Source organism: Neolamprologus multifasciatus, chromosome 3, assembly GCF_963576455.1.
Source record: "Neolamprologus multifasciatus chromosome 3, fNeoMul1.2, whole genome shotgun sequence".
Classification (NCBI taxonomy): Eukaryota; Metazoa; Chordata; class Actinopteri; order Cichliformes; family Cichlidae; genus Neolamprologus; species Neolamprologus multifasciatus.
In genome coordinates, this window is record NC_140441.1 from 28,664,521 (window position 1) to 28,676,193 (window position 11,673).

At 44.3% G+C, this 11,673-nt stretch overlaps 2 protein-coding genes across 3 annotated transcripts; both read left to right on the forward strand.

Annotated features, from left to right (window-relative positions):
- The first annotated feature begins 1,278 nt into the window (after positions 1-1,278).
- Positions 1,279-3,278, forward strand: LOC146522459 (uncharacterized). 2 transcript variants are annotated; one of them, XM_085152891.1, is made up of 5 exons: positions 1,279-1,872; positions 2,085-2,293; positions 2,521-2,641; positions 2,783-2,966; positions 3,042-3,278. In XM_085152891.1, the coding sequence occupies exons 1-5, from the start codon at positions 1,384-1,386 to the stop codon at positions 3,086-3,088; spliced, it is 1,050 nt and encodes a 349-aa protein (XP_085009017.1). In that variant the 5' UTR covers positions 1,279-1,383; the 3' UTR covers positions 3,089-3,278. The 2 variants fall into 2 exon arrangements, with proteins under 2 accessions (XP_085009017.1, XP_085009026.1); XM_085152900.1 differs by having other exon boundaries at positions 1,283-1,872; positions 3,045-3,276.
- A 330-nt stretch (positions 3,279-3,608) lies between these two features.
- Positions 3,609-11,379, forward strand: LOC146522460 (uncharacterized). The gene is made up of 5 exons (XM_085152912.1): positions 3,609-4,384; positions 5,681-5,889; positions 6,802-6,919; positions 9,399-9,576; positions 11,121-11,379. Exons 1-5 carry the CDS (start codon positions 3,926-3,928, stop codon positions 11,192-11,194), a joined length of 1,038 nt encoding a protein of 345 aa, XP_085009038.1. The 5' UTR covers positions 3,609-3,925; the 3' UTR covers positions 11,195-11,379.
- Positions 11,380-11,673: the final 294 nt, after the last annotated feature.

The following is an 11,673-nucleotide window of genomic DNA, read 5'->3' on the forward strand; positions in this document are numbered from 1 at the left end:
GTAGTAGGTCTCTGTGTTAAGCCCGTGTCTCTGAGTCTGTGTCTTTGCGTGTGTGTGTTTACTGTTTTACTTTGAAGGTCTGTGTCTGATCTCAGTGTGTTCAGTTTACGTTTCCCCACCTCGTCAGTTGTGATTTCTCCCAGGTGTGTTTCCCTCCTGTCTCCCATCCCCTGATTACTGCTGTGTGTATTTAAGCCTTGTGTGTTGTCCTGCTTGTTACTGGTTCGTCTGCGTTATTTGGTATGTTATGGTTTGCGTTATTCTCCTCCGTCATTCTGTGTATTTCCCTGTGCCTCCCTGCATCTCTGTTTCTGGTTAGTTTCTGTTAGTTTTCCCAGTTTAGGTTTTCTCAGTTTCATGCTCACCCTCGCCGTCTCTATTGTATCTTCATTTGGTTAATAAACTCACTTGCACCAGAGCTGCCGCATCTTGGGTCCTTAATAATTCTATACGACTCGCCTCACGAACCGTGACACGTCAGACTTAATGCCCGGATAATCCAGTTCTGAGATCCTTCCTAGACGCCTTAATGCCCACTCACATCCTGGGCCATCTGACCTCAGGAAATCACATGATAGGGTGGGGCCAGGTTTCACAATGAGCTCACCCGAAACCCTGCCTGATTGTGACCCACACCCGTTTTCACACCTTGGCTCATGTGATTAGGGAGAGGATCATTAGGGGATCCTTTTGTCCCTCTTTGGTGGGAAACTCCCACGGGGCTAAAATCTGGGACTCTCCACCATTTGACCTTAGGACTGGAGAAGCTTCTCGGATAAGAGGTGAAATGTCTTCAAGCAACTTAAAGAAGTCCAGACGCTTTTCTTTCCAAGCTCCTTAGGCTGCTCATGATAGGTTGACTAATTCTGCTGAGAACGAGAAAGGAGATGTTAAAAGACGCAGTTTAAAAAGATCATAATTTAGAAATATATTATGTAAAAATATATCAGGAACAGTCTAATCAGCCGGTTATAGCATGTGATGGAGAATGTTAACAATCAGTAACGTGTACATATCTGAGGTCTGACCCTCTGACTGTCTGTGTGGAGGGAGGAAGATGACTCACATGTGGACAGGTAAGGAGACGGGACTCAGTTTTCCATTTAATAAGTGACTATTCAGGTTGAACTGTCAAAGAGACACTACACCATGAAACGACTGTGTGTGTGTGTGTGTGTGTGTGTGTGTGTGTGTGTGTGTGTGTGTGTGTGTGTTCAAAGAGTAAGTTTCATTTCCTAGTAAGCGCGTCATTAGTCACTGGGTGTGGTATGGAAAAAACGGTTGGCTGTCACAGAGGAGACCTTACTTCTCTACCAGCTGATGGTGCGCTCGCCCTCTGCATAGTACAGACCATTAATTTAGGTTTTTGATTTACATCTGATCATGCAGAATACAAGAAACAGCCGTGGAATTCCTGAAGATTATTTAATAAGAGAGCATGCAAAGCTGAGTCATTTAAAAGAGGTAGCTCAAAGTACTCATTTATACTATAAATACCTCTCCAAAGAAAACATCCCTGATTACCCTAAACCTGAGTTTCATGTGGCTCAACTGAAACATGACACACAGCGACGGGCACTACTTCGGATCTGGAAGGACGAAGGCTTCAAGGATCCTCGTGGAGGTTCCTCTGATCCTCGAAAACACTCCCTGGTGTGGTGGAGTCTGGCTGTGGGAACTGAGGAGATCCAGGAGGCTGAGGCGAGGCTCCTGAAGAGGACCTACCCAGACTGGACGGAGGAGCAGAAAGCGAAGCAGAAGAGCTTCCTGTGGAAGTTTGCCACCTCTCCAGCCTTCAGTGAGAAGTCCATCTTTGGATCGTACCGCTTCACCTTCACAGTGCAGGAGGTGCTGGAGTCCTACCGCAAGCAGGTACTGACTGCTTACTTTTAGACTAATGTGTGTAGAGGGTGGGAGGGTTTCTTACAATTCATTTATCCATCATCTCAGACTGAAAGTAACATCAGGCTGAGAGAGTAAACGACCACAGAGACAAAGAAGAACATCCTGTGGCCACGAACAGGATCTGTCGTGTGTGTGTCAGTACACCAGTGTAACAGGTGTGTCTCTATTATTGTTGCCAGTTTTGCTCCGGAGCTCCGCCCATCATGAGGGTGTACAAAACCTCCCTGTACAAACAGGAAGTGGTACATGTTGTCCTGGTCCACAGCCCGGCCAATCAGGAGCTCTTCTCAGAGTATCCTTTGCTCCCTCATAATGACCCGAACGCTGTCTGCACTTACAAAGATGGACGCTTCATCTGGAGACCGGAGGCCATGTGCGAGACACACGGGTAAGAATCACACAGGTAAAAATGTTAACCAAAGGTCACTGAAGGGCTGTTGGTTGAAATGTATTGAAAAAGCAACTAAATCAGTTTCACTCTCTCCAATGATTGGCTCCTTTGCTTCACTCTGGCTGTGAGCATCAGTGTGATGGACCTGTGACATTGCAGCAGGCTGAAGTCCTCTGTCAGCTGATTGATTAAAATGCTGTGTGTGTCTCTGACCTTCCTCTCAGCTATGAGTTGATCCGAAAACCTGACGAAAACCAGATGTACACTCGGAGTCTATTTGGGTCTGATTGTCAGTTTTATGTTTGGGATAATGTCGCCATCGCCCTGTACGTGGAGCGCGGACAGGTACTGTCACCTCCTCCTCACTCTGTACAGCAGGTGTCTTTGTGTGATAAAGTGTAGTGTGTATTTGTGAGCGTTTCGTTCATAACAAAGTTTTGTAGTTTCTCCTCATAAACGTCGCTCGTCTTCTCTGCTCTCTGTCAGGTGCTGAAGTTTGACTGTGACCTTCTGAGAGAGAACCTCACATTCTGCAGAAAAACCGATGGGAATGTCCCATTTGGAATCCAATTTGATGACTTTAAAGCTGCTGAAGCCTTGGTGGAAGATTTGTGGCCTGACTCAGGCTTCCAGCTGGAGGAGGAGCTTTCACTCAAGCAGCATTTCAAAGGTAATAAATCAATACACTTCTTATTTGTGAGCCTGCGCTGGCCCGTCTGACCACCTCTCTGTTTCTCTTCAACAGAAGAACCAAAGGAGGAACCAATGGAGGATGAGGACTCCCAGCAGTGAGACGACTCCTGTGGTTTACTTTTATGAAAACCAAACACGGAGCTTCATATTCGCGTGCTCTCAGCCTGCAGCTCTGAATCTGATGTGCCCCAATGCTGTTAGCGAGGGGGGCAGGGTTTAAATGCACGCTGTCTGTGTTCACATGGAAGATGGATAATAAAGTTGTTTTGAATCTGAATGAATCTGTGTGTCTGTGTGTAACACCAGCTGCACCCACTGACTGTGTAATCATGGTGTTATAGTGGTACAAATGGTCAAACAGCGTTTGACTTTCCTCTGAAACACACGTTCACCATCGATCAGGATTGTTGATTTATTGAGAAAAGTTACTAAAAGTTTGCAGAGCTGAAAATGATTGAATGCGTTTTTTAATCTGAAACTAAAATTCTCAGATTTTCAGTTTGTGAAGAAAAAGAAAAGAAGAAAACAGAAACATTTGGCTTGTATAAAGAAGCCTCTGTGTGACCGTGACGTCTCCGCGAGCCAGCAGAGTGTGTGCGTATGTGTGGGGGGGGAGGCATGCATCAAGGGGGCGCTTCACACAGGCTTGTTTACATGCTGTTCGTGGTGTACGTGACATGACAGCATGTTTCCATCGGCTGTTATCGTCCTGTTTACAGACTATAAAGAGTTCATATCGCAGGCGTGTTTGGCCACGCCCACAGACGGAGCTGACACAGTTTCATTTCTTAATAAATCCATTATTCTAGGTGGGGTCTGAATAAAGTCTGAGCTGTCAGAGAGGAGAAATCACTAATGCTGAGAGTGAACTCAACGTCTGACAAGGACAATTTTCTTTTTTCTTCATTGTTGAACTAAATCGTCCTCTGTCTGATCATGCAGACACAAATAGAATATGAAGTTAAAACTATAAAAAGTAAGCATTTGAGGCTGAATGACCTGAAACAGGAAGCCCAGAATTCCTATTTGTACAAGAAATATCTGCACAAAGAAGACATCCCTGCATATCCCCGACCGGAGCTTCATGTGTCTTGTCTGAAACACGACACAAACCGACAGGGTTTATGCGGGATCAGGGCTGACGAAGGCTTCAAGGCTCCTCAAAATCTCCCCCTGGTGTGGTGGAGTCTGGCCGTGAGGCCCGAGGAGATCCAGTCGGCTGAGACGAGGCTCCTGGATGAGACCTATCCAAAGCGGACGGAGGAGCAGGCCGCGAAGCAGGAGAACTTCCTGTGGAGGTTCGCCTCCTCTCCAGCCTTCAGTGAGAAGTCCAGGTATGGCTCATACCGCTTCACCTTCCCCGTGGAGGAGGTGCTGACCGCCTACAGCGAGCAGGTAATGACTAACACTTAATGTTTACAACTATCCTTTGAAGCACCGCTCCTCTAAAACAGCAATAAGGATAATTATTAGGTTATCTACATTATTATGTAAATAACAAAATAACTTAAAGAACAAAAATTGGGAAACGTGAAGTCCGAAGTCTTTATTATTAAGGGCCATCAGTCAAACAATATTGTTTGCTCTGGGTCTAAACAGAGCGCGTTGTGTGTGACATCTTCTTTTGCGCATGCGGGCCGCTTTGAGCGTTCACACTAGAGCGCGTTTGCTGTCGCATTTTATTTGTAGTGTGAACGAGCAGACAAAAAAATTGGATTCGATCAAAAAATCGGAATTGAGCATTAAGACCTGCAGTGTGAATGTAGCCTAATGTAGTATACCACCACAGCCACCTAAATCAACCCAGAGCTCTATGAGACAATTTGCAGAAGTCTGTGACCCAGCAAGACAGAACTCAGCTGATAAAGACATGGCAAACATGACTGCACTTGTCTGTGAAGGTTCTCAGTCATCCAGGTCATCTTAGTCAAAGGAGCTTGCAAAGAAAAGCGTCTGGACTTCTTTAAGTTACTTGAAGACGTTTCACCTCTCATCCGAGAAGCTTCTTCAGTTCTAAGGTCAAATGGTGGGGAGTCCCAGATATAAACCTGGTGGGAGTGTCCCCCCACAGAGGGACAAAAGGACCCCCTGATGATCCTCTAATCGCCTGAGCCAAGGTGTGGAACTGGGTGTGGGTCCCAATCAGCCAGAGTTTCGGGTGAGTTCATTGTGAAACCTGGCCCCACCTTATCATGCGAATTCCTGAGGTCAGATGGCCCAGGATGTGAGTGGGCGTTAAGGCGTCTGGGAAGGGAACTCAAAGCTGGATTATAGATGGCAGAGAGTTGGTGTTGTAAACCACCGCCTCTGTTCAAAGATGGAATCCTATGTATGTAATTCCAAACAGGAAAACACTCCCAAAAAATCATCCCAGGCCTATATGACAGAGAATGTGCATCTTCTTTTTGTTTTGCATATTTTAATTTATATTTTATTGTGTTGTGGTTTGCAATGTTTGGTTTTGTTTCACTTTAAATTTGTTTAAAAGGAAAAAGCTGAAAATTAAAATTGTTAAATGTTGAAATGTAAATAGTTGGTTTTTGATTTTATAATTTATTTTTTACATTTTATGTGGAGTGAATAAATAAAAGCACGTCAGTAATTCATTTTGTCCATAATTTTATATTGTTGTTGATAATAAATTAATTAAAGCAGTAAAACAGGGTGATGCTTCCACTTTTTCATGTCCAGTTTTGCTCCGGAGATCCGCCCATCATGAGGGTGTTCGAGACAAATCTGTTCAAACAGGAAGTGGAGTACGCTGTTCTGGTCCACAGCCCAGCCAATCAGGAGCTCTTCTCAGAGTATCCTTTGTTTCTGTATGATGACCCGAACGCAGTCTGCACTTACAGAGACGGACGTTTCGTCTGGAGACCAGAGGCCATGTGTGAGACACACAGGTAAGAATCACACAGGTAAAAATGTTAATGGACTCTCATGAAGTATGTTCACAGCTGTCCACCTCAGAATCAGCTGACCTTTACCAGTAATGGGGACAGGCCACACATTTGATTTTTTGTTGTTATTGTTTTATTTTGTCAGCATTTTTGGTCTCAAACTTCATAAGTCCAGCAGGTGTCCACATGAAGATTTCACAGCTGAAAAACATATTTAAATCTAACCAGCTGTGAGCATCAGTACGATGACACATCACTGTCTGAATAATCCTCAGTAGTTTATTGTCTGTGACGTAGAGGAGCAGAGCTCGGCGTCTGATGTGTGATGTCATAAAGTGCAACCTTGAGGCTCAACATGTGGAATAGCTGGCTGATCAGGAAAGGTTGAAGCAGTGTGGGCTGGGCCCCCTGGTGCCCTGCAGTAATAACAGAAAATAGTTTGAAATGACTCACAAGTATGTACAGTTTATTTATTTAAATAAAAGCTGAATTCAAACTGGTACCAGGTGATTCATTTGTCATTATCTGGCCTAAATTCACTGCTTGATTAGAGCAAAGATTTAAAGTTGAGTGAGCAGTGTGGGATTTTGTGGACGGATATCTCTATGCAATAGTAGTACAACCTCACCTCTCGCCGTATGACAGCTGGGATAGGCTCCAGCGACCCTGATGAGGATAAGTGGACAGAGCAGGGGTGGATATGTAATGCAGTATTAAAAACTAATGATAAAACTAATAACCTCTTAAAACATTCATTTAAATACTTGTTTTGACAAATTAGAAAAATCTGATGAAAATGAACAACTTCATTAACAAATTGTTAATTTTCCGTGACTGCTGTTGTTGCTCGTGACGGTTTTAGTGTTGCAGGCTTTAATAAACTGAATGACTGTCTCTCTCTGACCTTCCTCTCAGTTATGCGTTGATCCAAAGACCTCATGAAAACCAGATGACCGCTCAGCCCTGGAGTAGGTGGCCTCCATTTTATGTTTGGGATCATGTCGCACTTGCTCTGCATGTGGAAAACGGACAGGTACCCTCACTCCTCCTCTTCCTCACTCTTCAGAGACACCTGAAACATTTTAGAAGAGGAACTGAGTTTTATTTTGCTTGTTTCATATCCTTGATTATCACCCCATCAAGAGAATCTGCAGCTTGTCTGCTTGATAACAGAAGTTCTTTGGGATTACCTTTAATATTTTAAGCAGATGCAGATAAATAAATGTAGTCCCAGGTGTAGAGTGCACCAGTTGTAGAAGAGAGAAGGATGCGACACCGAGAATGTGGACAAGTGGGTGAAGAATTTGTTGACAGACAGCTCACCCAAACAGAGAAAAACATACTCACTAAAGGGTTGAATTTTGCTGTCACACCGAGACAAATCCCGCTAGTGGAGCTGATCACAGCCACAGAAACAGCAATTCGAAACAACAAGACACAGCAGATGTGGACAAGACAAGGCTATTGACCAGACCTCATACCACAGTCTATACCCAGGGGAATCTACACCAAGTCTGTATGGTTTACCGAAAATACATAAACAGGGAGCACCTTTAAGACCGATTGTCTGTATGATCAACTCTGTCACCTATAACATCTCCAAGTTTCTGGCTTTGATCCTCAACCCACTGGTGGGCAGCTCTGAACACCACATCCAGAACACCCTGGATTTTGTTGAGAAGGTGAGAGATGTCATTATGGAGGCAGATGAAACCAACAGCAACAGCACCACTCTCAGCATCGACCAGGTGTGTTTGAACTGTGTCTTCATTCCACCTGTTTCTCATACAAGGGTCAGTACTACAGGCAGAAACATGGGTGTGCCATGGGCTCCCCAGTTTCGTAGCCAATTTGTACATGGAAGAAGTGGAAAAGAGGGCTTTGCTATCCTACCCTGGAACCTTGGTTCAGATATGTGGATGACACCTGGGTGAAAATCAAATCTCAGGACGTACCACAATTCACGGATCACATTAACTCGATGAACGACACATCAAATTCACCAGGGAGGATATGAAAAGTGGCAGGTTAGCCTTCTTAGACTGTGAGATTTCCATCAGTAATGGGGGGCATCTAAAAGCTGACGTGTACCGTAAACCTACACATACGGATCAGTATCTAAGGTTTGACTCTCATCATCTGTCACAAAGGCCAGGAGGCCAGTACATGAAAATGGACCCAGATGTAGCACTTACTAGGGTTTCTTTAGGCACCAGTGTGTTTATTCAATAACACAAAAATACTTGTTCCATGAAAAACCAGCAATCACCTATGACGAGAAAGATTCTGAGGACGAAGGAATCACAGGGGTGAAGGTACTGTAATAGAGAAAGAGACTGAGTAGAGTAAAGACAGATATGAGGGAGGGAAAGCTACAACTGACTGGTTAAGGCTTACTTGTAGGCAGAGGCGAGAGACTCTGGAGGAGGATGTGAAGGGCCGAGTGAGTGAATGAGGTGGAAGAGAGGTCCTGAGTTCCAGTGATTCCAGAGAGAATGAGGACAGGCAGGTGACTACAGAGCAGGGACTGAATCCAGAGAAGCGGTAGTGGTGCAAAGATGCAAACCTTGTAACATTTAAAACAATTATAATTTCTTGTAACAGCGACCAGCATCCAGACAGGTGAGTTCTGAGTGATCGGCTCATTTCTACTAAACAACAACAAAGAAAGGTAAGTACACAACAGAGTCATAAGGCAAAGGTTCTTTTTCGAGTCCTGGTAACCACCATAGGGTAGCTGACGGACTGGAGAGGAACTGATGGAGACGGAGCTTGGAAAGAAAAGCGTCTGGACTTCTTTAAGAAGACGTTTCATCTGAGAAGCTTCTTCAGTTCTAGGGTCAAATGGTGGAGAGTCCCAGATTTAAGCTCTGTGGGAGTGCCCCCACCCCCATCAGGGAAACCAAACAACCTCTGGCGAAGCGGATGGCACAACACAGAAGAGCTACCTCGTCAGGCCAGGACTCTGCAGTCTGTTTACACCTACAGGCCAGTGGACACTCTTTCAAGAATGAGGATGTACACGTCCTGGACAGGGAAGAACGCTGGTTTGAGGGCGGAGTCAAGGAGGCCATTTACGTGAAAAGGGAAAGACCATCTCTGAATCGAGGAGGGGCCTAAGGGTACATCTTTCACCATCTGTGATTGCAGCCATTCCCCAACTCTCTGTGAATGGGACTCATGACCATTGATCAGTGGCTGTTGATCAGTGGTAATTTGCATATTAATGATCATAAACTGACCTCCCAGCACATTGTGAGTCACCTGATGATGACAAAACGTTTCTCCCACTGAAAATGTCCAGATGAACAGAATCAACTTTTTGAGAATCTGCTATTTAACATTTCAATTTGTAGGAAAATAGCACAAACTGAAAACATAACGTCTGGCATCTTTTGATGAACATACATGATAAGTAATAAAAAGAGTTTCTCTAAATGAAGTAATAGTTTATATATTTGCAACAACAGATTACTACATGCCTTTCATGTTTTTGTCTTTTCCTTTTTAAGATGCTGAAGTTTGATGCTGATCGACTGAGTGCAAACCTCACATTCTGTGATCAGGACAATGTGAAAATCCCTCTTAAATTCAACTTTGATCATTTCGAGGATGCTAAAAATGTGGTGAGACATTTGTGGCCCAAATCCACCCCGCTGAAGAGGGAGCCTTCGATCTGGGGTTTCACAGGTAATATAATCTGCAATTAAAACTCACATTTCTTCTGCCAGTCTGGGTGGAGTCAGTTTTAGGTGGACATTAGTACAAGTGCAGGTTTTGATAAATGACTGCTGGCTCCATATTTCAGATCCAGAGATTGCTGCTTGCTTAAAACATAACTTAAATGTAGTGATGAATTATCTGACCCTAACTTTAATAATGACATTTTTTCACAAAGATGGACCTTTGTACTTGCCACCTGTGATGACTTAGACCTCAGAGGGCAAAAACCCAAGATCATGGGGCAACATTTGCTTTGCTTTCAGACAAATATAAGGATCCAAGCACAGAGCCAGACACAGGAAGAGTTCACAGCAGTTATTTGCAGTAGAGAGTTGTCTTGGTGCTCATCAACAATTTCCTTTCAGTTTGCCAGTCTTACTATAATAGCGACACTGTACTGGAAGGATGCTCTGTCACTCCTCCAGCTGGTCATTACAAGGACCTACAGTAGACGTGACAGAGGTGGTGGACAGAAGAACAAGTGTTATTGGAGGCGAGTAGATTGAATTCGACAGATTGAATTATAGTTTCATTCACAGGCTTCCTCTTGAAGGTGTCTGCAAACCTATAACCATGAGCTAATCAAAACTGGTAGAGTTGGGGCTCTGAGCATCTGAGGATCTCTTCTGGCTCTTGGAGGAGGCGGACGCATCTCTCCCTCTCCCTCCCTTATCTTTCCTGCTTCGCTTCTATGTCCTCGTCTAGTCTTGTCTAACTCTAACCCTCAGAGAGCCTCTGTGTCTCGGTCTTGTTCTCTAAATCCTAAAGAATTATGGATTTGATCAACTGGTAACGTAATGCAATTGACACTCTCTCCTGGGTTTGGGAGAGCCTGAGTGTCCTGGAGGGACGTTCCCTGCCGGACACACGATGGACAGGTGGCAGAAGTGGCGCATCGTGTGCCTGGCGGGACTGTCTATCGAGGACATCAATATATAACGGGGTTCCTGCTGATCAGAGCTGGCTCGGCCCTGGCTTATTGGTAAAAGAAGAAAGCGGTGACAGGTGTTCAAAACCCCACAAGGCTAGCTGCTATGATTGAAGGGCTGGGACGAGCTGTGAGTACTTAGACTGTTAGAACGCAAGAAAGATCTTGGAGAAGCTCACGGCTATCATCATCTCAATCAATCAATCAATCAATCAATCAATCAATCAATCAATCAATCAATCAACCAATCACCTCTGGTCACCATAAGCATTTTGCACTGCTCCTCGGGCAGAAGGATTCTTAAAATTTCAGAAGCACAAACCTACAACACAGGAACAATTCAAAGTGTTTATTTACAGCAACAGAGCTCAATAACTGCAGTATTTTCACCTGAGCAGGTTTCATGGAGGAGCTCACAGGCAGGAGAGTAATGGGAAAGTTTAAGGTCCAAATGCCATCGTATCTAAACTGTGATGATCCCACGAGCAGCAGGAAACACACTGTGGGAATCAAAAATAAGGAGACCAGAAGGGTCAGCCTGAGCCTAGAAAGATGACTCTAAGTCTTCTCCTCTCTATTTCAGCTGAACAACCAAACAACGATCCACTGACAAAGGAAGAGGAGGATTCAATGGAGTTTGAAAACTCCCAGCAGTGAAGTGGCAGCCTCAGTCTTCACCCCCCAGGTTCATCTGTGTTCTTTAGATTAGAATAGAATAGAATAGAATAGAATAGAATTTTTTATTGTCACCAGCATCTCCTCCTCAGTGCAAACATGTGGGAAAAGAAAGTTGGGTGAGGTGCAGTTCTGCAGCACTATATACACATGAACAGTAGTCAAAATACCTAATGTAAAAATATACAAATCCAGTCAAGAAAAATAAATAAATAGAGTTTTGTATTTACAGTTTGGGTTATTGCACAGTGGTGATGGGTCTTTGGATTGGGGGGTGTAATGGTGTCATCAGTGCATGTGTGAGATCAGAGTGGTCATGGCCTTTGGGAAAAAACTGTTCTGGAGTCTGTGGGTCTTTGTGCTGATGCACCTGTAGCGCCTCCCTGAGGGAAGCAGGCTGAACAGGTCAAAACTGTCTTTACTTTCAAATACACCAAACACTGAGCTTCACAGAGTCTCAC